We start from the raw sequence: 23,941 nt of genomic DNA, 5'->3' as shown, positions 1-23,941 counted from the left end.
GTAACACTGCTTTTGCACAGGGCTTTTCCCTCATGGATCTCACAGCAAGAAGGTAAGATGATCTTTAGCCAACAGACAAATACTGATATACCACAATGAATCAGCTGCCTAAGGTCAGTGGCAAAAGCCAGAAGCAAACCCCCACAATTTACAATCCAGTAGAGTACACAACAGATATGACAGTGATGAGATGAAAATGTGGTATCAAAACCACAAAGAAACTGGCATGTTAGACATGAAGCTCCCCTTCCTGCATCATTCCAGTATGCGCTACCTGGTGTGCCTGGGATTCCGAAGTCTTAGTTTCCTCAAAGTTGTCCAAGTCATAAACCATAATCCAGACATAATCCATAAACAGACAAGTGATACAAATCACAAAATTCTGCCAACTGGGGTACAATGCAAATAAACAAGCATATTCACGTTAACATGTTATAAATGTTCTGTGTAACATTTATAAATAGCAAAGGTAACAGAAGCCTTTGTGTATCTTTATACATGTATTCAGTGGGGCAAAATTAATCGAGCAGTAAAAACATGAAATAGCCGCCTGCACTTTTAAAGCCTGATAGATGGCATCAAAGAAATCTTTAACACTGAATTACAAACCAATAAATAACAACAGACTACACCACTGAGCAAAACTGTGGAGAGGTGTAGCATTTCACATCTCTATGTACAGACAACAGGTTGCTGGTGGGGTTTTTTAATGTTACCTCCTTTAAAAAAACACCCTTTTTTTCAGAAAGCATTGTGTGAAAGATGCCAAACAATAAAAAAAAGAATCAGGCTTCTCAGATTCTGTTTTTTGCCACAGTTAGATATATATTAGTGCAGGAGATGAAGAAAAATGTGTAAGTTTCTCAAGTGTTAAAATATAAAAGCCTAACTTGGAACCAGTGGCTAAATCTACTATCCTTGCCTTGTTTCTTTAAAAATCAAAGTTTTGCTGGTGAACGTTCCTACACACAAAGGAATTACCAGTGATAACCAAAAAGCAGAAGCTTTTCACTGCACTGAACCCTACAATTACCCAAGATATCATCTTTTACCAATGAAACCAAACTCCACTGGGAAGGAACTACTTTCTGCTCTGTCCTTTACAGTGGTAACTACGGTCAGCCAGAGAACCCCAGCCACCAGGACTAGCGCAGCCATCGCAGCCTTATACACCGAGCTATGGCAAAGTGCATTTCATCAACCTTTCAACTGTCCAACTTCAATGAAGTGCACTCTATTACACAGCTGCATGTTTCTGTAAAACGTCCTAGTCCTTAACAATTTATTCACTCATTTCAAACAGTTTTAGTAGGTGGTGCAGAGATAAACAAAGTGAATGGTCAAGGGAGCAAACTGTTAATGGGTGAGTGAAAGAGAAATTTGACTTTCTGAGCTGTCTAGTTTGCTCCTGGGGAGAGAGATGCAGACTGCTAGGCTTTTCAGATTCTGTTTGCAATGTAGACTTAAGCTATGCCCAAGGTGCTTTAAGCATACAGAAAGGCGCCTCTTTTTCAATATTTATATAAATCTAGAGAAAATTAAATAAATAGATTAGGGATTTGTGAGGATACTCTCTGATGGAAAAGTATGAAAGCTTTAAATGTCTTCACTGGTAAATAATATGCTATTACTGCAACAACAAATACAGCTGTGCGGTAAATGAACTATTTTCCAATTACTGTTTCTTGGATGAAAAACGTGTGTTGAGAGCCACTGACATTTAGAGATCATGGAATAGATGGATGCACAGGCAAACAGAATTTTGTTTGTAACAGAGGTCTAATGCAACAAAGATCAACTGTCTCATGTTGTTCCACAGCATTTCAGACAACGCAAAGTATGCTTGGTGTGAAATGAAACTTCAATCAGAACGTCACTTTTCTAGAACAGGTTAAAAAAGACCATTTAGAAAAGCTTCACTCCTCTGCTGTCCCAAGTGAAGACCTGTCAACAAGCTAATTTTCTAATAAAATGTTAAACACTGAGTACCTGAAGACATGAAATACAGTGATAAGCGCTATCTCCACCATACAGAAAAGAGACTGGATCAGGGCATTGTGGTCAGAGGTCCTGAATTATCTGCATGCTCCAAGTATCACCAGTAGCTGTGGCAGCACTGGGTTGGTCTCACAATTTTACACACTTCAGCTGGGATTCACTTTGCTTGGCTTTAGACACCAACATCTGAGCTTGTCACCCAAGGTCCTTCCATAATCAGGAGAGAAGCTGGCAACTCCAGGGCATGGCTCATCTGATCCAGGCCTCAGGACGAGACTAAGCACACCATTGAAGTGCTCTTCACTGATTAAGACGGGAGCACAGACTGCTTGCTCCACCTAAGGTCAGGTGGATCAATCCCACCGTAAGTATGTACTGTTTTACATAAGCAGGTTTTTTTCTCCAAGAAAAACCAAAGCCAGTTGAAATCTAATGCTTACTACAGTATCAGACCTTGATTATTTAAGCACTCTTGAAATTGTCAAACAATGAGAACTGGACTTAATATTTCCGAGTTGTTCTGGATATAGATTCTTACTTTTAACTACTAGAGCTCCTTAGGTTGTATACTGCTATTCAGCCCTTGCTCTTCTACTCAGTTCCTTGTCTATCTTGGATTATCATAGGCCTCACTACCGTAAAAAGAAAAATAAGAAAAGAGGGGAAAAAAAAAGAAAAAAGCCTCCCAAGTATCTAAACCCAGAAATAACAGCCCTTTCTTCCTTCTCTGCTTATAGAGAGAAATGTGAACACTCACCACCTTTCCTCCTCCCTCCCAACTACAAGATTTTAGGACCTACTATGAAAAGGTCAAAAAGAGGTCTCAGCTTTTGTAACAAATACTATTTATTAAAAATTGCTGACTGCTGCATTAATGCCAACAACTGCATATAATTTTAGTTCAAGCTTCGTAAAATTTTAAGGCTCAGATACCAAGCTAAAAATTCCAAGCAGTTATGAAGAGGTGTGTTTAAACAGTAGTCTACATTATTTGCTTAAAGCTAAGAAATAGATTTCAGTAAAATCTGACAACCATTTCCCCTCTGAACCTAGCAGAAAATGTAAAGACATTTGAAAGATTTCTCCACTTAGTTATTTATTTTGTACTGCTCCTTGGCCGGCTTTGGTTCTGCTGACTTTTGTACCAGTTACAGCAAAACGAGAACAGCATGTACAGACATGGGGTAAAATGATATATGATGTTAGGGCAAGTGCGAGAGCCTTATCCCATCCCAAAACTCTTATGTAAAAGTCTTCCCTCATGCCTTATAGAGCTGTGTTCAGTTTTCAGTACTACACTAGAGAACCAAAGAAGAGAAACCAAAACAGAGCAACAGACATAACCAGAGGTTTATAAAACATGATCTAGAAAAGGGAGACTGACTGAAAAAACAGGGGGTTATTTTGTTAGGTTTTTCTCCACCTAAAAAAAATAAAGAAAATGAAGAAAGACACAACATCATGTTTTAAATATCCCAAAGATCATTGTGAAAAATTAGTCTGTTCTTATGTCCACAGAGAAAGGAAGAGGGATTTAAATTTGGCAAGGAAATTTTAGATAGGAGGTTAGTTGCAAGGTTTAACTAAGGACAACAAAGAACAGGGAAAGACTGCTTATGAGAACAAATCATCCACTGGGAAAGATTTAAGAAAAACTGACCCTGAGAAAGGAAGAGCTCAAGTGCCTTCAATACTGCATTTTCACAATTACTCATCTCACTAAGTCTACTGAGGACACCCCTATTCAGTTCAAAGGGCTGTTTTTCCCTGTACTGACTGTTTTGTTTTCCTTCCATCAGACACGGAGCTTCTGGTAATCCCTAAAGAGCATTAAGCTCTCTTGTCTTCTAATTGATCTTCTTAATCATGCCTGATGGGTAAAAAACATGGAAGAAAAACTGCTGCATGTTCTTACCAGAGCCATAGTCAAAAGTAAACCAACTTGTTCCATGGCCTTGAAGAATCAACAAATTATCATAAAGCTGCTTAGCTTGTGCAGAGAAAACTTCTGCCAGCTTCAGTTATGCGGGCTGAATAGGTTACTCTTGGAACCTATATAGGACTACTCCAAACGTTACTATAACTTCCTTCCTCACCTCAGACCCACAAGTGGCGCTCCCCTACTCAGTTTCTGATGGCAGGAGCTTTATTACTTTAATTTAAATAGTAGGGTTTATGAACTTGCCTCATATTGGCTCAGTCAGACAGAGTAACTACAAGGAGACACTGCACACCAAGAGCCTTCTACTCAACGCCAGGTTACACCAAACAGGTTTCACCAGCATTTCAAACCACTGCAGGGACAACAATGACCGATGACACTAGAACACCCTCTGTGCATGTTTAGGTCATCTGCCTTGACAAGCTTGATGGTACACTCTACAATAGCACATTTTTAAACAAAAATTCATGAATTGTTCTACTTAAAAATATTTTTCCACTTCCACGCTCTTGGACAGAATTCTCCATTTTTTGACCTGAAACGCAGTTTCATTTGTCTACTGTTTGACCAGGCAAAACTCTCTGTAGAGCCTGCCTCTTACCTCTGAGTTAGTAAAAGATAACAGTCAGCTCTGCTGGAAACTATCGGAAAAAAATTGCATTCCCAGTGCAGAACAATATGGGCTCAATCTATCAAACTGACATCAACACCAGCATTACGTCAGCTAATCAACTGAAACCACTCCATGGCTTGACACAATTTCAGTACTCTGCTGCAACACTGAAGATGATGCTTACTTAACGTACAAGGGGGTACGAGGATCATTAAGAAAAGGTGTGATCAGTATCATAGCAGTCAAAAAGGGACAGAGAGTAACTTTCAAGAAATCACAAAGTAAGATTTAATTCTAATTGACTGAAATCACACAAAGTTTTCCACGGAAAGATTCAGTCACGGGTGATCCTCAAATTAAGGCACTGCTGGCATGCAACCGCAACTTCACAACTGAAACTAGACCAACTGCTCGAAGTTTGCATGGGAATATAAGTCTGCCTTTCCTCAATTTAATAGGGAAGCCTCAACATAAACTCCTATACTGTACTTTGCTATGTAGATCATGTATCATTACAACCTACTGATACCTGCAGAAGGCTATTCCATTCTCTCTACTCACAGTCAAAACTAATAACCCAAGAGCAATCTCCATGTGAACTATGTTTCAGAAATTATGACAACTTGCCTTCAAACATCATAACGTGAGTTGGTAGGACTGCTGAGTAAAGGCAGCACAGGGTACACCAAGAGCAAGTGTTTCCACAGAAGTTTACATCATCCACCTATCTAGATCTAGAATAATCCAGAGTGTTACTGGGTAAATTAGCAGTCACTGCTGATGGAACATTAAAGCACACTTTGAATATTTTTACTTGGGAATTGCTTTTAAGACTAGCAGTATTATCAGTGATACCCATATATCACAATCACAGTAGAAACACATCTAGAAGAGCACAGTTTAAGAAAAACAAATAATTTATTTTTACTAAGCTTGTCTGAAAAATCTCTTCTTCTCCCTGGAATAAAAAAATATTACAGTAAGATCACAGACAGTAACAACTACCTCAGGCTAACAGCTTTGATTAACTGTAAGCAAACATGGGTTACTGCTGTGTCTGATAAGATAATATGGCAGAGAGCACAGTGTAATTACCTTCAAAAACTACCACTGCAAACCCAGAGTTCTTTGACTGGTCTCTCTCAGAGAAGAGGCTAACAATCTTGCGGAAGCTCACACAATAAACAAGTTAGTGAACAGCCTGGGTCCCTCTCAATACACAGCAGAAGCCCCACAATGAGCTTGCAGCAGTCACTAGAACTCTATTCCAGTACCTACTATCACACAAGTATAAATGAAGCAAGTCACTCTGTAAGCAGCAACTCACACTGGTCCAACATGTCAGCAGTTTCTGACACTGCTTCGCATTAGGACAAGCTTTAAAGAGCAACAGGCCTCCAGATGAGGTGGCTTCAAGGAAAACACAGTATCAATTTATACTTTTCTCTGCCCTGACACAATTTTCAATAGTGAAGGTGTGCAAAGGTCTTTTGCAATGAAGAGCTTTGTCAATGCTGAACTTTGTTTCTAAGCACGTAAATTCCCATTATGAACTACATTTCCAAATGTGAAACCTGATTTCACCAACCACCACAAAGGAAATCAATGGTTTTAGACATGAAGGGAAAAAACTTCCCACCATACTATGAGCAATTGGCCAAACAGAAAGTAACTGCTATGCAGTCTAAGCTTATTTTTAAAAAGAACTTTTTCATTGTTCATTTCCAGTGTTTTGGCACATCCTGGACTGAGGACATGGAGAAAAAGACTTTTTTCTATACAAAGAGAGTTATCCAACCCCCCCAAAATTATGACATTAGAAGAAAGACTAGCACGACAGTCCAATTTGAGACTCATAGGCAAGATCACAGAAATAAAAACATGAAAAAACTTCTTACTGACGTTCATCTGCTTCCTTCCAAAGGTCCCAAAGTAAGGCAATAGTAAGAGAACTGGTATAAAACCAACTAATAGCATTTTCCTCTGAAAATAACTGTTTAACAGCAAAAGTATAGTTCTGTTTCCCAAAACTGTTCAACTGGCAGTCTGGGAAACGTCACTGCTTTAAGAGTTGACTAGTTACATTTGAATAAATAAAACTAAACCCACTTTCCTCCTTCCTGCTCATGGTGATGAAGGCTTTGGGGCAGGGGGGGGTGGGCGTGGGGTGTGGCGTGGTGGCTGTTATCTGCAAATATAATTTGTGGAGAAAACCAAGAATGTAATGAGTTAATTCACCTAAAGGACACTGAACAATTTTTTTTTTTCCCCCCAGACTTCTAATATGCAAAGATACAAAGCTCCAGCTCAACTCAACAAGCTGTAAATGGAAAAGACAACTACTTTCTAGGCAGCACAAGTACACTTAAAGATTTAGCAGTTTCAGATAATGATTTTCAGTCATAGGTCTACTAGCACTTCGCAAACAAAACTACAGATCTCCGTAAGGTAGACATTACTCCTTTTTCCAGTGACAGAGGAACCAAGGGAGACATTAAGACCTAGTTTTGTTTCACCGAGATGCTCTAGGTGCCTCTGTAATAAAAAGAGAAAAATCAGAAACTTGAAAGGGAACTTCAACTCTTAAATGGGCCACCCTGCTCTCAGGAAGTGTCTTGTCTCTACCAAAAACGAAGGGAGCCTAAGGCAATTGCAGCTTTGTTTTAGTTAGGAGGCTAAAATAAGATGCGTCAAATCTGAACTCATGGGACTGGCTTAAAAACAGGCCACGAATATTCACCTGCACTAGAAAGAAAATGCAAGATTTCTGGCTAAATCCATTTATTTTCCCTGGCAAATTTTTTCTTATTCTAGACATAAGTTATCCTTAACAATACAAAAACTTTTTTATTTATTGCTTTCCTCATTATAGGCTATGGCTTACCTTCATTGTGGATCTCACAAATATTCCAAAATTCTGCAAGCAAAGACGTGATGTGTTATAGCTAAGCTGATCTAATATCCGGCTACTGTGGAAAGGGATTTGCTGCTTAATCTAAAAATAATTAATTTTCTGCCAATCCAGTGAACTGATCCAGATTACCACAAAGTTACAGGAGCACTGGAACAAGGTTAGAGGTAATAGCAAGGGGCAGCTGGGGAAAAATAAGTAGCACTGAACCTTTTTGGCACAAGCTAAAACGTTACGAGCATCCTAGCCATAGCACAAACTGCATGGTAACCATTCTGGTAAACAGTAAAAATATTTTCACACACAGGTAAAGACAATTCCTAAGGGATCTGCCATATATCTGTGTCATCCAGGAGAAGTATATACCCTCCAAAACTGCTATGCTCACACGTGTACTCTGATGATCAACTGTACATTATGCAGAGATCAAACACTGCAACAGTCGACTTGCATAAACAGTCAGCTCTATCAGATCCTGAACAGCCTGACAGTCAAGACCACTGATAACCCTCAGATGTGATCCTTTGGTGCCAACTACATTCCCAACAGACATATTAGTAAAAAAAGTTTATTCTCCAAAGGCAACACAGTAGTACAAATGAATACATGTGACCATAAAAGCAGACTACTCAGGGATCCCACCATATTTTAGTTTTATGAGTAATTTCTCTATTCCTAGTTTCTTACTCTCTCTTATTTTCTCCAGGTGTTTTCTCAGTAACAGCACACCTGAAAATTCAAAAGTAATTCAAGCTTTAGAAGCATGTAAGCTAGAGAGAAAATAAATAAAATCTCCAATAAACTAGTAAGTGATACACCTTGCAGCAGAGTGTACTATGTAACCCATAAAACTCCAGCTAAGCAACTGGTTTTCAGTGTAAGTTAATTCAGAGGACTCGGGCTGCAAGGAAAAGCAAAAATGGGCACTTTGGTCTGGTAAATTACCATCTTGGTGTATCTTGGATATTGCAAAGAACAGGTAATTTACTTTGCTTTGTACTTTGTGTAACTAGAGCCTCCTCCCCTGCAGACTTTCAATAGTGTTTATAATTTAGCAATCAACTGAAATGATGTTAACTACCACAGTTTTGATAAAAATATTTGTATGCTGCAAGCCAACATTATGAATTGTCTTCAAAGGAAAAGTAATGCTGGCAGGAAGTTTATACGTTATGAATTACGAAGGGAAGCAACTAGCTTGTTAAATAGATGCCTCTACTATCTCATTTCATCTGATAAGGTTCATAGCTTAACATACACCTTAGGTAGGAATGCTTTTCTTTACAAATATATTGCTTGGAAAAGAAGGGAATACAAGGTATTGCAGAGAACCGAAGCAGTTACTAAATGCAACTGTGAGCATCAGAAAACCCCCATTTCTGAAACGACTAGCTCTGCGGTGTAGCCTAGCCTTGAACAAATATGCTAAGACTTCTAGAAGCTACTGGAAAGATCAGAAAATTCCACCAGGATTCAAGCAAATCTAAGCTGTACCACAGACACGTCATGAGGTCACAGGGATTCACTTGCATGGTCCTGAAACTCTCCATCCCTAATGTAAAAAAGTTCACACAGTAATCCTGTAACATTCTTAAGTCACGCTAAGTAACACATTCAAAGAGTCCCAAACCCTCAAAATAAAGTAGAAGTGAAAAGTATTACTAATACATAGCAGTACATTCTAATACTGAAACTATTGCTGAGTTGTGCATTACTGCTGATGATGCCTGGACAGGATATCTAGCCAAACAGAAGCTCTCCACAACTGCTCTACTTTGCCTCTTCAAGTTCATCAATAACAGCACAAATCTGTTTGTGATATCACCATCAATTTCAGGAAGATAAATGTCATGTCAACATATACAAGGCTGCCACCACTAAATCACTCCAGCAGTGAAAACAGGCCAATTAGAGAAAGACGACTGTTTGTCCACGCCATCAATCCACCCAGTAATCTCGGAGCAATGAAGACAGCCCTAGAAATAGCTGGCTTTTTCGCACAGGATCTGCAGGGTGTTAGCAGTCCCATATGGTAGCATTAGACAGTGACTACCCGATGTGCAGCTGTCTCCAGCAAATATCACTAAACTGATTTTTTTTCCCTTAATGATCTTAGTGCAATACAAAAGGGAAGAACCAGCCCCAAAAGCTCACTGACATCAGTTTCTGTTGCTAGCAAACTCTATTTTAGTTTCTACTCTTTTCTCAAAGGAAGTTAAGAGTACAAGAAAGTATCTTGGGGTATTGAAAGCTGAGCTAATATCCCTGCTTTTCATTAGGGTTGTCTGATACTTTCCATTAAAAAATCTACTTCAACTGATACTGCTTTCAGACAATTTTTCTTGGAAAAACGTTAAAATGAAGGTGGGTTTTGCCATTGCTGAGAATGGGTTAGGAAAAAAATTAACTGCTGTGCTTTTTCCATTGTATATTCGTTTGTTCATTAAACTGCTATGCTTTTTATTTATTATTTAAAAAACGATTCAGCTGGTGACCTGTTCTTAGAAAACTGTATATCTTGCTTTTAGGAAGGGCCTTTTAAATAAGGTCAGGCAACAGAGCTGCACTAAACTGCATTTTGCACACACTTGGGAGCGATTTTCAGCTCCAATTTGACTGTGCAAAGATTCCACCTGCACTCAACAAACAGTGAGTTGTGAGAGGTAGTGCAGGACTCTCACTGTACCTGCAAGCTCTGCTGGCCCTGGGTGCCTGACTGCACTGGGGTGTGGGGGATTTTGAACACATACACAAGCTCTCTCACTTTAGGGTGAGTGCACCAAGCAATTAAGTCTTTTCGAGCAGCACTCCAAGCTCCCAGCTCATCTGAAGAGATGTAGCTATGTTAGTGAGACATGGAGTCTCATGATTACAGCAGCTTATCATAGACACAACTAGCTGGCTTGTTCAGCTGTCTTCCATGGAGTCCCATGCAACTTTGGTAGCAAATGAAACTCAATTTTTTTTCTTGGCAAGACCCCTGATTTGTATTTTACTTCCTGGGTGTCTGTCTTGTGACTACAGAGCAATAAGCACTTACAGAACGAACAAATGCAACAAAGGTTTGACAAACTAATGACTTGACCTTACTTTCTTTGCTTCAATATCCTTGACAAGCATTTGACTCATTCAAATATTGGGAGATGAGCAGAAATCAACAGCACAGGAAAGCCCACACAGAAGTAACTAATTTAGACTGCAGAAATAAGTGTGCAGTGCAAAGGCACAGGGCCACACACTGAACAATAAAGAGAAAACAAAATATTCAATAGCTACTCATTAAGCAAGTACCATCCACCCTGTGCAGTAAATGAGTCTGTGGAAAAACTAGGCGGTAATCATGAAATTAAAGACTGTCTCATAACGCATATGCATAGGCAAATTAAGGCTGCCAGAGTAAAGCTGTTTGTGTATTCCCCAACTTTGACTGTTTGACTTTGCAACTTTAATAATGCACTTCTAATGCAGTTTTGGGCGTAAGATATTTAAATTTCAAAAGCATTTGTACACAAATTAGGTACAGCCCTCAGATTGCTGGCATAAGGCCAGCTCAGCCCCTGCTCACCACGCAAGCTGGCTGCTGCTGTGCTCAGACTGTTTTTGTGAAAATAAAAGAGTAGAGCAGAGCGTGTGAGAGCGGGCAGTGTTGGGCAGGGCAATGGTGCTCTCTGCCGGGTGAGCAGCGGCACGACAAGTGCTCTGGCATTAACGCTAAACCGCTCGGCTACTGGGCTACGTGCAGGTGAACCGCTCCTGGCCCGCGCGGCTGACTAACAACTGCGGAGCCTAAACCTGGAAGACATTCTTGACTGACAGACTTGACAAAACACACAGTCACGCTGTGTTTCATGCATATGAATCAAGTGAAAATTCAGCCTTTCTGGCCGCTCTCTCATGTTATTCCTGCTGTAGTAGCTGTTTGAGGAGGTTTACTTCTAGCAACAGTAGCTATGCTGATGTTAAATACAGAAGAACTTTAAAAAAAAGTTTCCTTTTACCAAGGAAAATAATCATCTCATCCCTACATAATTTAGAGAGACTTTTAGGCTAAAATGTTATTTTGGAAAACAGGTAATGACCTACTGCAAGTCTGAACAAACACAGGTTCTGTGGGAACAAACAATTTAAAGCCAGCTTACCTTTTATCAGAAGAGCTGTGTATTTTTGTGTTTTGTGTGGAGTGTTTGGGTGAAACTCTAGAGATGGGACAGGGCAAGGGAAATCAGTGTCAAAAGGTTGAATTGCCACCTTCTACTTAGTGCGCCGTACCTCAAATGATTTCCTCTCCACACACAACCTCCTCAATCCCAGGACACCCTACCAAATCTTAATGCTTTGTTGAGTTAAGGCCTGCGACTGCTGCATTTTCAATAAACCGATGCAAGCGTGTTGACACTGGAGAATGCTGTACTCTACAACTCAGCAGAAAAAGATGTAGTTTCAGTTCTTGGTCCCTTAGCACCAGTGTCCAGTACTCAAACTGTATGCAGGCACTTTGGTGAGATGTTGCTATCCGAACTCTGACATTTTGTAGTTGCAGAAAATGTAAGTTATGCACAACAGCAAACTCAAAATTTGAATTTCAAATGCATTCGTAAGGAAGCCCACTATTTCCTGATAAAGTGGAATGGGATCACAAACATCCACTGTTCTCTTTTTTGGAGGGAATCACTGGAGATGCCAGTCTGGCAAGAATTCAGGACTATCTAGACTTTCACATATGTAATTGTCAAGCAGAAACCAAATCTTAAGTTGGAAAGAGAACTTGAGAGGAGTTTTGGGACAGAAACATTGTTTTTAAGCATCTTTCCTGAAGTATCTCATACTGGCCACTATCAGGGCCAAAGTGCAAAAATAGAAAGATCGGGTATCTGGATTCACTGACAGTGGAGATGAAGAATACAGCAAAAAATCCACATGGAATTTAGAGAGAGCAGAACCTGACCTTCTCTCCAGTTGAGAATAAAGTGGGTGAGACGAGCAGTGTTACAGCTAATACTGCAAAGAAACTGTGTGGGAATACTCTAGGGATATTTTAAGAAAAGGAGGAGGATGAGAGAAGGCAATTTAAACACCTCAGGAACATCTATGAACTCCTTAGGAGAATTCCTCAACAACCTTTTCAAAGGAATCCCACCAAGAGACCTGAATGATTTATAAAGTAACCTGTAACTCTTATATAGAAAAAAAGAAACCACACACATGGGAAGAAATTTAAAAAAAGAAAAGGCAGGTGCAAAAAGCAGAAAAAAGTGACACTGACCTCAAGCCTCTTTTCAAGTGACTCTATCCTGTCTTTTTTGCTGGCCAAGTTAGCTCTTGTGTAACGGCTCTGTCCAGGCAGGTATAACACTTGGCTGTAACATTCTTCCCACACCTGGTTATAAGCTTCACTTGAGAGCTCTCCATGCCCCATTCCTTGCTTTACCACTTCCATCTCTTGTGCCAGTAGATCCTGTGCCTGTTGGAAATGATGAGAAATAAATTGCAGTTACAATACACAGGATACAAGAAAATTCCTCTTCTTTTCAATCCTTCAGTGTGCAATTCACAGGGGCAGTTTCTCTTTTCATACTAAAAGCTCACCATCAGGTTAAGCTAACTATGAAATCTAACACAGATGCTGTGGATTATAAATGAAACCCAGGCTAGAAGGCTACTCACAGCACAACTATCCCTCATTTTATATAATTTGGCCAAACCTGACATCACTCTGCTATAGCTAATGAAAGCTGTGGCACAGCTAGATACTTCATCTTGCTGCAGAAGAAAAGAGATAAAAGCAAGGACCTTGAGGGGAGGGATAACTGTACAGACAGAAGTAGCTGTTCTATGAAACAAAAAAATCACTTTTCATTTCCTTTTGCTTGCCCTTCTCCACACAAGCTGGAAAGTCAAGTCTAAACATTAATGGGCGAGCTGTATAAGCTCCATTGCAGGAAATACTACTCTGACTTTTAACTAACATGCATTCTGTTGCTAGAGAACTAATGGTGAGGTATGAGCATTCTGCTGTTTCCAGTTTAGTTTACAAAGTAACTTAGAGTGAACTGAAAAGATTCATGTTGTTCTCACAACTCTTAAAATTTCTGACAAAGAGCCTGGCCCCCAAAACTACATAGGCACCCAGGTCCTTCCAATTTTATTTGTAACTAAAAAACAAAAATATCTTTGCCGATCTGGACTTCATTGGTTATAAGTGCATGTGCCTCTTTCAACAGGATTTATACAAGCACCAGAAACTTCCATATCAACATTAGATATCTCACTGCAAGCAGATATATGTTTTATAATAGCACATTGCCCAGGAATTTTCAGGTATCACCAGATTAGTTGACTCCAGGGATACCAGGGAAGGAAAATGAATTACTTATCTTCGATGGTCAAGACATATGAAATAGGAGTACTCAAACCACACCTGACAAAGCTAAATCTTATAAAGGTTCACTTTCAATTAGCATCTATTTGTACACTTTGAGGAACTAAAGCCATTTAGTTGTGGTGCCAAAACAGTTCCACAGCTTTAAGAGCTCATCATACTGTGCTTAGCACCACTGCTAATCCTTCCCAAAAGAGCACTACATATCAGGAAAAGAAAGAAGCATTTTATGAAGGGATTTTAGGAAGATGTTCTAAAAAAAAAAATGAAGAAATAAAGAAAAATAAACAAGCCCCAGGTGAGAGCACAGAGATGGGAAAATTTCCTGGTTTGAATTTGATTTTAGATCAAGAGGGAATCTTATGCTGAATGTTAGAGCAAGCAGGAGCAAGGATGCAAAAAACTTCTGCCCACCAGTTAGGAGACAGAATTTCCAGGGACTCTGAAGAAAGTTTCCAGACAAAAACTACTGGACTGTGTAATAGTCTCTAAGGGAAGTGATAGAAAACTTAATTCTCGTTGCACTTCAAAACAACAAGAGAAAGCATTCAAAGAGTGTTCCTAAGGGAACAATCTGACACTGGCAGGGCAGTGAAATTCATGATCTAACTGTATTTTCCATCTTTAACTTCTGCTCAGAAATCTTCAAGTATAATTTTTCATTTAACAGCAAATTGGAAGTACATACTGTTCAGTGTTTCTCATTTTAGGCTCTTGATTCATTGGTCAGATATGGACAAGGAGATGGATTTAAAATCTGCTTGTATATCTTTACAGTCCCTTTAAAGCAATATGGGATTTAGGTGTAGAGATAGCACAGCTATTGTCAGAACACAAGTCTTGGATAGCAGGAGTCTGCATAAAGCAGATAACTTGGTGGCACGTGATTTTGTCCTTTTCACTGATTTTTATTCCTGTAAGCATTTGGTCAAAGGTTACTGGCACAACTTCACAGGTGAAACTCTTTGAAAGAGCTAACCACAGCACTGTGTGTCTGAACTGTCTATCTGTCACTTGGCAGCAAAAGGCAACATCTGTAGCTGCTTAAATAACTGAACAACCCGAACCGGAACCCTTGGTACAGGACTGCTGTTTAACTTGGGATCACAATGCAAAACAGGACAGAGTGCCCAGACAGCCTACTCATTTCATCCAGCAACAACCTATTCTGCCTATTCAGCACTTTTTAACTGGGTATACTTTAAGATCAGTTGCCATGGCCCAGCAGGCTCTGCACTAGCACAGCTCTGTTGGATCAAGCTTGACAAGCATAATTGAAACAACTTCATTTGCTGCTCCAAGTTATAAGATGGCTACCACTGTCACATTTAGTCTGCACTGCTATGAAAAAAATGCTTAGTAATTCTGGATTAATGCACTACACAGGCAGCAGAAGGTGGATGCCAAGAAGGCATCCTGGCTTGTATCAGAAATAGCGTGGCCAGCAGGGACAGGGAAGGGATCTTGCCCCTGTACTCAGCACTGGTGAGGCCGCACCTCGATTACTGTGTTCAGTTTTGGGCCCCTCACTACAAAAAGGACATGGAATGACTCGAGCGTGTCCAGAGAAGGGCAACGAAGCTGGTGCAGGGTCTGGAGCACATGTCCTACGAGGAGCAGCTGAGGGAACTGGGGTTGTTTAGTCTGAAGAAGAGGCGGCTGAGGGGAGACCTCATCGCCTTCTACAGCTGTCTGAAAGGAGGGTGCAGAGAGCTGGGGATGAGTCTCTTTAACCAAGTAACGAGTGATAGGACAAGAGGTAATGGCCTCAAGTTGCCTCAAGGGAAGGTTTAGACTAGATATTAGGAAGTATTTCTTTACAGAACAGGTTGTTAGGCATTGGAATGGGCTGCCCAGGGAGGTGGTGGAGTCCCCATCCCTGGAGGTGTTTAAGAGTCGGGTCGACTTAGCGCTGAGGGATCTGGTGGAGTTGGGAACTGTCAGTGTGAGGTTAACGGTTGGACTCGATGATCTTCAAGGTCCTTTCCAACCTAGATGAATCTGTGATTCTGTGAAGTCTCAATGATTTAACACCAGTTTCCAGAAACAGTAGAATTTGGTAACTGTTGGGGTATTACAGCTCCTACACTCACTTAAAATGAGAAGCAATCACAACACATTCAAAATTGTATCTATAAGACAATGTCTCTGGACAAATACAGCATCATAATTATAACTGCTGTTAATCTGTGCCTAGATTAACATCAGCTCACAGAAAAGAGAACATGCACTTAAATTATCCTTACAGCTCTTCACACAAAGCTCTGGAGATCTCCCAAATAAATTTTATGCAGGCTTGAACACACTTTTTTTGCAAGATTACAGGACCATGACAGAAGGAGACATTAGGTCACTAGTAATTAAACCATACAATTCTCACCTTCTTGAGATCCTCTTTGGAGAACTTCTCATAAGGATTTTGTTCCAAGTAAGCCATATGTTCTGCATTGTTGCTTCCAAATCCTGGGCCTTTCCCCTTCTTACCACTAGGTTGCTCTCCAAATGGGTGATGTAAAAGATCAAAATGAAGCATAGTAATCATCTCTTTCTTTATTAGCTCTTCACTTTTCTGCAGGTCTGTTAGAGGTGGTTCCACATTTAAGGGTCTCAGTATTGTTTCATTAACCTGCCCAGGAATTAAAAAAAAGGTCATAAACATCATATACAGCAAAGATCACATTAAATTTATATACCCCCACCTGAGTATGAATTTTATAGTAGCTACACCATGCAGAACAGGTGCCAAAATCCCTTGTGCTGTGACACACACAGCAACTCGAACACTCAACTGTGGTTTCATTTGTACATGTGAAATACCTCATGACAATTTCACTGTGAAAGTTTCCCATAACGCTGAAAGCAGCACACGCAAAAATTTAATTCTCTCATGATCTACTTAGACTGTGTTTCCTCCTATAATGGTTAAAACCTTTACTTCTATTTTTTCCTTAAAAGTGAATTTTGTTTCCACTTACTTCTGAGGGCCGTGGTAGATTCTTCTGCACAGCTTTGTGCATTCTCTTCAGTTCCTTTGCGCGCTCTGCATCTCGGAGAGCCTAGGCAAACAAGGTAAGTGTTACTTCAGCTACTGTAATACAATCAGATGCTTCCTAGAAATGTATGCAATATAAAAACTAATTGATTACTGCAGCAAAGATTCCTTAAAGTATAAAGACTTCATGTTATGAAGCCAGAGCCAAATAATGTGATGACATCATAATTTATTGCCCCTGAAGTAAACTGAAAGAACACAGCAGACTAACTCTAAGAGGAGACATATCCTAAAAAGTCCTTTCCAGACATCAAATTCTCCTTCAGCCTCAACCCCAGCACACTGTTCTTTACAAATTTCTCCACATCAAGTTTGACAACTGCTGTAACTCTCCAGACACGAAATCCATCAGGAAAAGAAAGACTTAAATTTGCAGCCAGGACTCTATTTATCTGCTTCAATGACATAAAGTAACTACTTCACTAAAACAAAACTTGTGAAAGTGTAAAAACATGAGATTTCTCCTTACATTCAACTTTCAGGCAATAAATAACATGAAAAGGCAGTGTAGTCTAAAACTTCAGGAATGATGACCAAGACCTTCCATGTTCTAATCCCAGCCATGTCACGCCCTCGTTTGAAAGGCAGGATGCTATTCTCTTGAATGATATTACAACTCAAATTCTTTTCTCACTCCTTTTCCTCACAGAGAAATTATCTGTATTTTTTCAGACTTTTTATTAGGGTGTGTATGCACAAGACATGCACATGTATGTATATAATGTGTTTCTCCCTAAAACAGGACACGCTAGGAATCAAATTCTGGGAAATGCTTATCGTATTAGAAGATATCAGAGCATGGAATTTTTTAAAATATTTTGTTCAACCCCTGTGAACTCTAAAAACCATTTATTTAAAGTTATATAACAAAAACAGATTCGCATCACAAAAATTAGGATAAGCAATAAATGGAAAAGGGACTGTTCTTATAAACAGAAAAATGTAAAGTGTCTCCAATTACTGGCCAGTACAGCTATTTAACCAGCAGAATTTAAGCTAGCACTTCATCCAGCCTTCCTTGATTCTGAAACAAAACAAAACAAAAAAACAGGGACCTATCCACAGCTTGGCCATCTGGGTAACCCTATGGCACAAGACATACAAAAAAGACCAATTCACTGCATGGCAGATTTCTATCTGTGTCCTACCAGCCAGCATGAATTTGTATATACCTGTCTTACATTTCACCAACAGTAACTTTTAACCTTGAAAGAACAACCTGAAACTGAAAAACAAACAAAAAAAAAGCACAGTTCTCACGTGCTTAAAATCAAGCATGTGCCTCTGTAGAAAAATGCTTCTAATTTTATCTTTGAGGGACAAACGCAAGAGGTAGGACATACACACTCTTAGAGACTGCGTTGTAGAAAATGACATGTGATACATAACATTAACAAATTAAGAAAAGAATTTTCTGTGTGTGTATAATCTGATGGCAGCACAGAAAACAGGTACATTTTACTTTGTTATGCTGTAAAAGCTGTATCACTTCCACTAATCAGGTGTGAAACTATGAAAAACATACAAGGAACGTATGTGATTTTAAACAAAAGACATTATCTGCATCACACACACCTACCTGCTTGCGGGCATCTATATCAGCAGTATCTTCTACAAAGGCTTCATCTACTTCATGTTCCTCAAGTTCTTTTTCTGCATTTTCAGGTAAAACAATCTCAAAGTCGTTCTTTGGAGCAGGAAGGGCCATGAGTCCAAGGCGCAGGTGTTCACGAGACTCCCTCTCCTGTTGGAATAACCTAAGATATAATGCTTCTGGATTCACGCGCTAAGGTGCAATACAATCAAATTCCATCCACCTACATTAACAGACATGAACAATACACAACTAATATCAACCCGCCATCTTAGTCTGCTACAAAGCCAACAGAAACAAAATCTCCGAAGTCTGACAAGAGAGGCATGTTACTAATCCAGGCGGGCCTAGGGACCACCACCCCAGAGTTTATGCACTACTAAGCACAGAAACTCTCTGATACTAAAAAATGACAGCTTTCTTAAAGATAGCCAATGAAATCTTCAAACTGGCTGAAATATACTCAAGTAAAACAACAGAATGGCACCTTCGCCTCCCAGTAGTTTCAGTGCAACAGCAGAGACTCACATAAATACCTTTCAAGAAATTGAAAATATGTGAAAACGTCTCCGCGCTGCCGATGGACACAGGGGTATTTGCAAACCTAACTGGAACTCTTTTCCTTGCAGTTGCTCACAAATCTGGGGGTTGTGGCACAGTACAAAAACGAGACAAACAGCACCAGATCTGGAAACCAGTGCAATCCAGCAGGAAATTGAAGCCCCAGTTTTCCTTCTAGCAGTAAAAAACCTTTTTACTATAAAAAGGCTAAGACAGAACCAAAGTACATATAAGGACATCAAATAAACCTTGTCCTTTAAGCTAAGAGGAAATCTGAAATTCTGAACTCGAAGAGTTATTTTTGCAAGAAGAACATGCCAAAAACTTGAAGTGGATATCCTTAGCTAGCCCAAAAAGAAAAATGTCAATAGCTCTGGTGGGAGATATCCAAAGCCACAGTTACGGCTGGAGAATTAGCCACATAAAAGGAGTTCCCAAGGTGCTACCTATTAGGTATATGCCCTTTTATATGATGTCTAATTGGCAGGGTACATCTGGCTGAATCTCCAAGAATGGAAACATCTGTTGCCAAAGGCGATGAAAGAATCTGGATGGGACTCGGATTACTGGACATCTCAAACCCAAGTGCTCCTAATGGCAAAAATTAAACTCCTTTAGCTCAATGTTGTCAACACAACAGACTGATGAAAAGTCCTGTAGGTAAACTGGGAAGCCAAGATGATGAGGGATTTGAGGGCTGTGTAGGATTGCAAGAAAAATGAATCTTTGCTTGAGATGTATTTCCTGCTCAGCTTCAAAGATACAAGTAGGGCTGAAACTTAACTATGTCTCCTTTGACAAATAGCTTTAGAACACTTTTACTGAGCACACCGAAAGCCATTCTAAGTGGCAAGATTTCTGTTCTTTCAAATAAAGATTTAATTTTATCAGGCGATGAGAACAGACATGTAGACAAGTGGTAGAAATAACACTTGCTTTTATTATGAAATAAAATTCTGTTCAGGAGATGAGAATCAAAAATCCTGAAAATTAATAGAGCAGTGATTTCCACTTCTTAAGTACTTCTTACCATTTGTTTCGCATAAGATGGGTCACTGTAATCTGCCATTCCCTCTTCTGGGTTGATGTTCAGTTTATCGCGCAGGGGAGTTCTACCAGGAGTTGTACCAACCACGGGTTTAGGAGTTAGTCCTCCACGAGGAGTTAAGCCTTCTGGTCCATGAGAAGGTGTTCTAGAGGAAGTGCAGATACAGTCATTTAGTTTTTTCCTAAAGACCTCTACTTACAAAAGTTTGAAAGCTGCAAAAAGTTACGCAAATACTGTTAATAAATTCAATCTAGATTTTTTTCTTGGGAGGCAGTGACACTATAATACGCCATTAGAAGAATCCACCTGTTGAGGGGTAACTTAAGGGCCTGTCAAGCTGAAATCTAGGCACATCATTATGTTAAGAGAAGTTTCAAGAACTACAGCAACACAAACTCCCACTGCTACTTTTGGGAGAAGAGATTATCCAGTCACCAGGCACTATTCTGGGATACAGTAATCAGGATTTAATTGCAAGCTCTGATTTCCTTACCACCTGTGGCAAGTCATTCACTCTGAATACATCTGGCTTAACAGCTGTTCCATCTTACAACTGAATTAATCACTCTGAAGATGCCTCTTTGCTTTCACTGATTATTGAAGGAATAATTACATTACAATTATTACTTTTAAGCACCTTAGCTTAGGCAGGATGGATAAAGTCTTAGATTTTGTAGGCCTCAGTTGCTTCTCCTCTAGACTGAGAAGAAATATTGTTCTCTACCCCAATAACCTACTATGTGAAAGGCATGCAGGCATGGTCTTGGATGTAGTCACAAGTTTTCTGTTGCCAAGCTATAATGAAGTTTCACATAGTGATGGTAATAATAAACAACTGATAAGGCATTTTTAAATGTCTCAAAGAAAACAATTTCAGGAAGGGGAAAAACTTTTAGGAAAAAAGCCTACGTTATAGCACTCATCTACACTTATTTAAATATTTTGAGATCGCAATGACAAGTAGAGAATAACCCTGGCAGAGACAGACTGGACAATGGACAAATGATTTAATACATCGTTTCCACTACTAGTTACTGTAATTCTGTAGTGCCAGTAACATGTTGTAACGGTGGACAGACACACGCTACTGGTCCTCGTTTAAGGGATACAACAGTGCCTCATTTACTGGGTACGTCTGTGAGAGACAGGTGGTACTTTCCTCTTGCTTGAGGTTGTCCACAAATTTTTTATGAACTCTCGTTTAGAGTAACACATACAAGCAGTAACATTTGCAGGATGACACCCACAAAAAAACAGCAAAACGAATTTTTATGATTTCAAATGAGTATTTCTGAGGATGGATCTACTTTGCTGATTATACTAGCAGAAAAAGTTTTATTCTGACTTCCAGAAGAAACAATTTCCAAGCAAGCAGGTTTCTTTTCCTAGTTGTCTCAGTTTCATGCAGTGCTTAAAACCCTATTACAATTTTCAACTTAATACCTTTTAAGAAAATTCTTATAACTAGGATGTGGAAAAAAGCCCCAAAACCCCAATCAAACCAAAAAAACCGAATGCAAGGCAACAACTTCCATAAAAACCTTGCATCAAAATATTACAAATTTCATACCATCATAGGAAAAAAAGGTGTAACTTAAATAGTTGCTCTTTTGGCCTAAATAATAAGATGATGGCTCTACTTTACAACCCCGCCTCCTTAAAAAGTTATGGCTACCCTTTATTTATTTTTAACCTCTTAATGGATTTATTATTTTTCTCTCTGCTCAAGGTCTTGGACTTCACACTGATACAGCATTTCTGCAAGCCAATTGATACATAGGTACCATATTTACATGTGCAAATCTGAATTTCAGAAGCTAAAAAACCACCACAAACAAAAAAAAACCCCAAACAAACAATAAAATTAGAATGTCTTTACATTTTTTAATATAAAATTACCCAAATGAACAGCCAGATCACTCCAGGCCAAACTATACATTCACTCTGCACCGCACTGACGCCAATAGATCTCCACAAAAAGATTCATTTATGTAGATCCAATTAAAAGAGCAGGGCTTTTGCACACAGCTTTTAAACAACAAAATAAAGCTGCTTTTGAAAAGCTGCCATAAAGGTCCTTTTTATTTCATCCTCCACTTTTCCTACTAGCATGATACAAGTAAAATTAGAACCGAAGTTGAAAAGATTGACAGACAAAATGTACTAAGTGTAGTATTTTTTAGCTGTATGGTATTTGGCATTTGTGGGATATATATTTACTCAGGACTCACTGTAAGAGTTAAACCACCAATTCCATACTATTTAGATTGGCAATATAAGAAATATTTTATTTTGGATATATATGGCTTATAAAATATTTACTCCAGCTTTTCAAAAATTCAGTGTGGGTTTGGCTATGGGACTTTCCACACCTTCGACTCAGAGGTAATACTTTGGAAAGGCTAGGAGCCACATACAGAATGACACTCCATTTTACTATTTATACTCCTGTATTACTCCAGTATAATTTATATTGCTCCAGACCAAGAAGACCTCATTTTGGACCAAAACTCCAGTGAGCTATACACTGTACAAATACAGATGAAGGTGATATGTCTGAGCTTGTGAAGGACACAGAGAAGGAGAAAGTTGTGCGATGATGGCTTGAAATAAAAGCGAGTTAAAACGTGTTTTGAAGCACTGATGATAACTTCCTATTTCATTTGTTGCAATCCGGTCCCTCCACCCACCTCCACTATATACACGCCCAGCCAAGCATTCATTAGAAAACAAGCCTGCTTTACCTGAAGGGTGTGGAAAGCACAGTATTCGGAGTCTGAACAACCTGTTTCTGTGGTGTTACCCCTGAAAAGTCACTTTCATGCAAGGGAGTGTTAAGACCTCCTTTCAGGGGGGTATCCACATTTGTGAGAGCCATCAAATTCTGTGCTTCCTGTATAACAGACAACACACACAGCACATCACTAAGACTTTCAGAGTCACACTCTACTATACAGATTTAGTTTAACAGATTCAGTAGCAGTAAGAACAGCAGAATTGTTATTTGAATATCAATCAGTTTGCAGAAAATGTTTAACACTCCTTAACACCCATACACTGGTATTTACAAACCCTACTGTTCCACTCAGAAAGGATTTTAATCTTCATTTCCACTAAGATATATTATAAATTGGAGTTGCAAAAATGAGTGGGTTACTTAAATGTTTTGACTTCCTTCAGTTTGCTAGACTCTACAAAACTGAAAGATTTATTAGCGACTGAATACTCAAGTCATTCTAAGGATCCTGATTTTCAGAGGGAACAGCACAATTGTACTCTGAAATCCAACACCAAAGAAGTTTATCCAAATTGCACTTCAAAAAGAAAGTTCCAAGAGAGATGGTTGCTATTCAGATTTTTGGTCCATGACTCAACTGGGGCTTTTATGAATATCCCCTATTTTTCATTTTATTTTTCCTTTTTACAATGAAGAATTAAGGCACTCTGAAAATGAGCTGAGATACTGAAACTACTGCATATAGCAATTATCTTCACAGAAGAGCAGTAATCCATCTATGGAACTGTGCATATGAATAAGACTGCGACGTGTGTGATGTCAGAGTACTCCATTTGAAGGTGAACATGACCATTCATTCCTGCAAGCACTGCACAGACACTTAGGTCATGATCTGTAGAGTCAGGAACTTTCTCTTTTCTATCATGAAACTGTTAAAATACAGCTCATTATCAATCAGGGGTTTTGTTTGTTTTACACACTAGATGCACTGATGTCATTTAGCCATTTCCCCACACTAAACAAAGCATTACCCAACTCTACCAGTTTTTGAAAGAACCCAGACACTCACACCACCAGTGTAACACAAATCTAATTGAGAGGTTGCA

General features: G+C 39.3%; 1 protein-coding gene across 1 annotated transcript in view; it reads right to left on the bottom strand.

Moving 5' to 3' along the window:
* CDC5L (cell division cycle 5 like) overlaps positions 1 to 23,941 on the bottom strand; it is a 36,756-nt gene that overhangs the window by 3,931 nt on the left and 8,884 nt on the right. The window contains exons 9-14 of the mRNA XM_074861378.1: positions 22,843 to 22,991; positions 20,081 to 20,243; positions 18,475 to 18,639; positions 16,819 to 16,899; positions 16,224 to 16,469; positions 12,728 to 12,925 (exon numbers count right to left, since the gene is read on the bottom strand). Of these exons, the coding sequence (XP_074717479.1) occupies positions 12,728 to 12,925; positions 16,224 to 16,469; positions 16,819 to 16,899; positions 18,475 to 18,639; positions 20,081 to 20,243; positions 22,843 to 22,991 (1,002 nt within the window). The remainder of the gene's footprint in view (positions 1 to 12,727; positions 12,926 to 16,223; positions 16,470 to 16,818; positions 16,900 to 18,474; positions 18,640 to 20,080; positions 20,244 to 22,842; positions 22,992 to 23,941) is intronic.

This window comes from Strix uralensis, chromosome 3, assembly GCF_047716275.1.
Source record: "Strix uralensis isolate ZFMK-TIS-50842 chromosome 3, bStrUra1, whole genome shotgun sequence".
In the NCBI taxonomy this organism is placed as follows: domain Eukaryota; kingdom Metazoa; phylum Chordata; class Aves; order Strigiformes; family Strigidae; genus Strix; species Strix uralensis.
The sequence above is the reverse complement of the archived record's forward strand: the minus strand, read 5'-3'. Positions and strand labels throughout refer to the sequence as shown.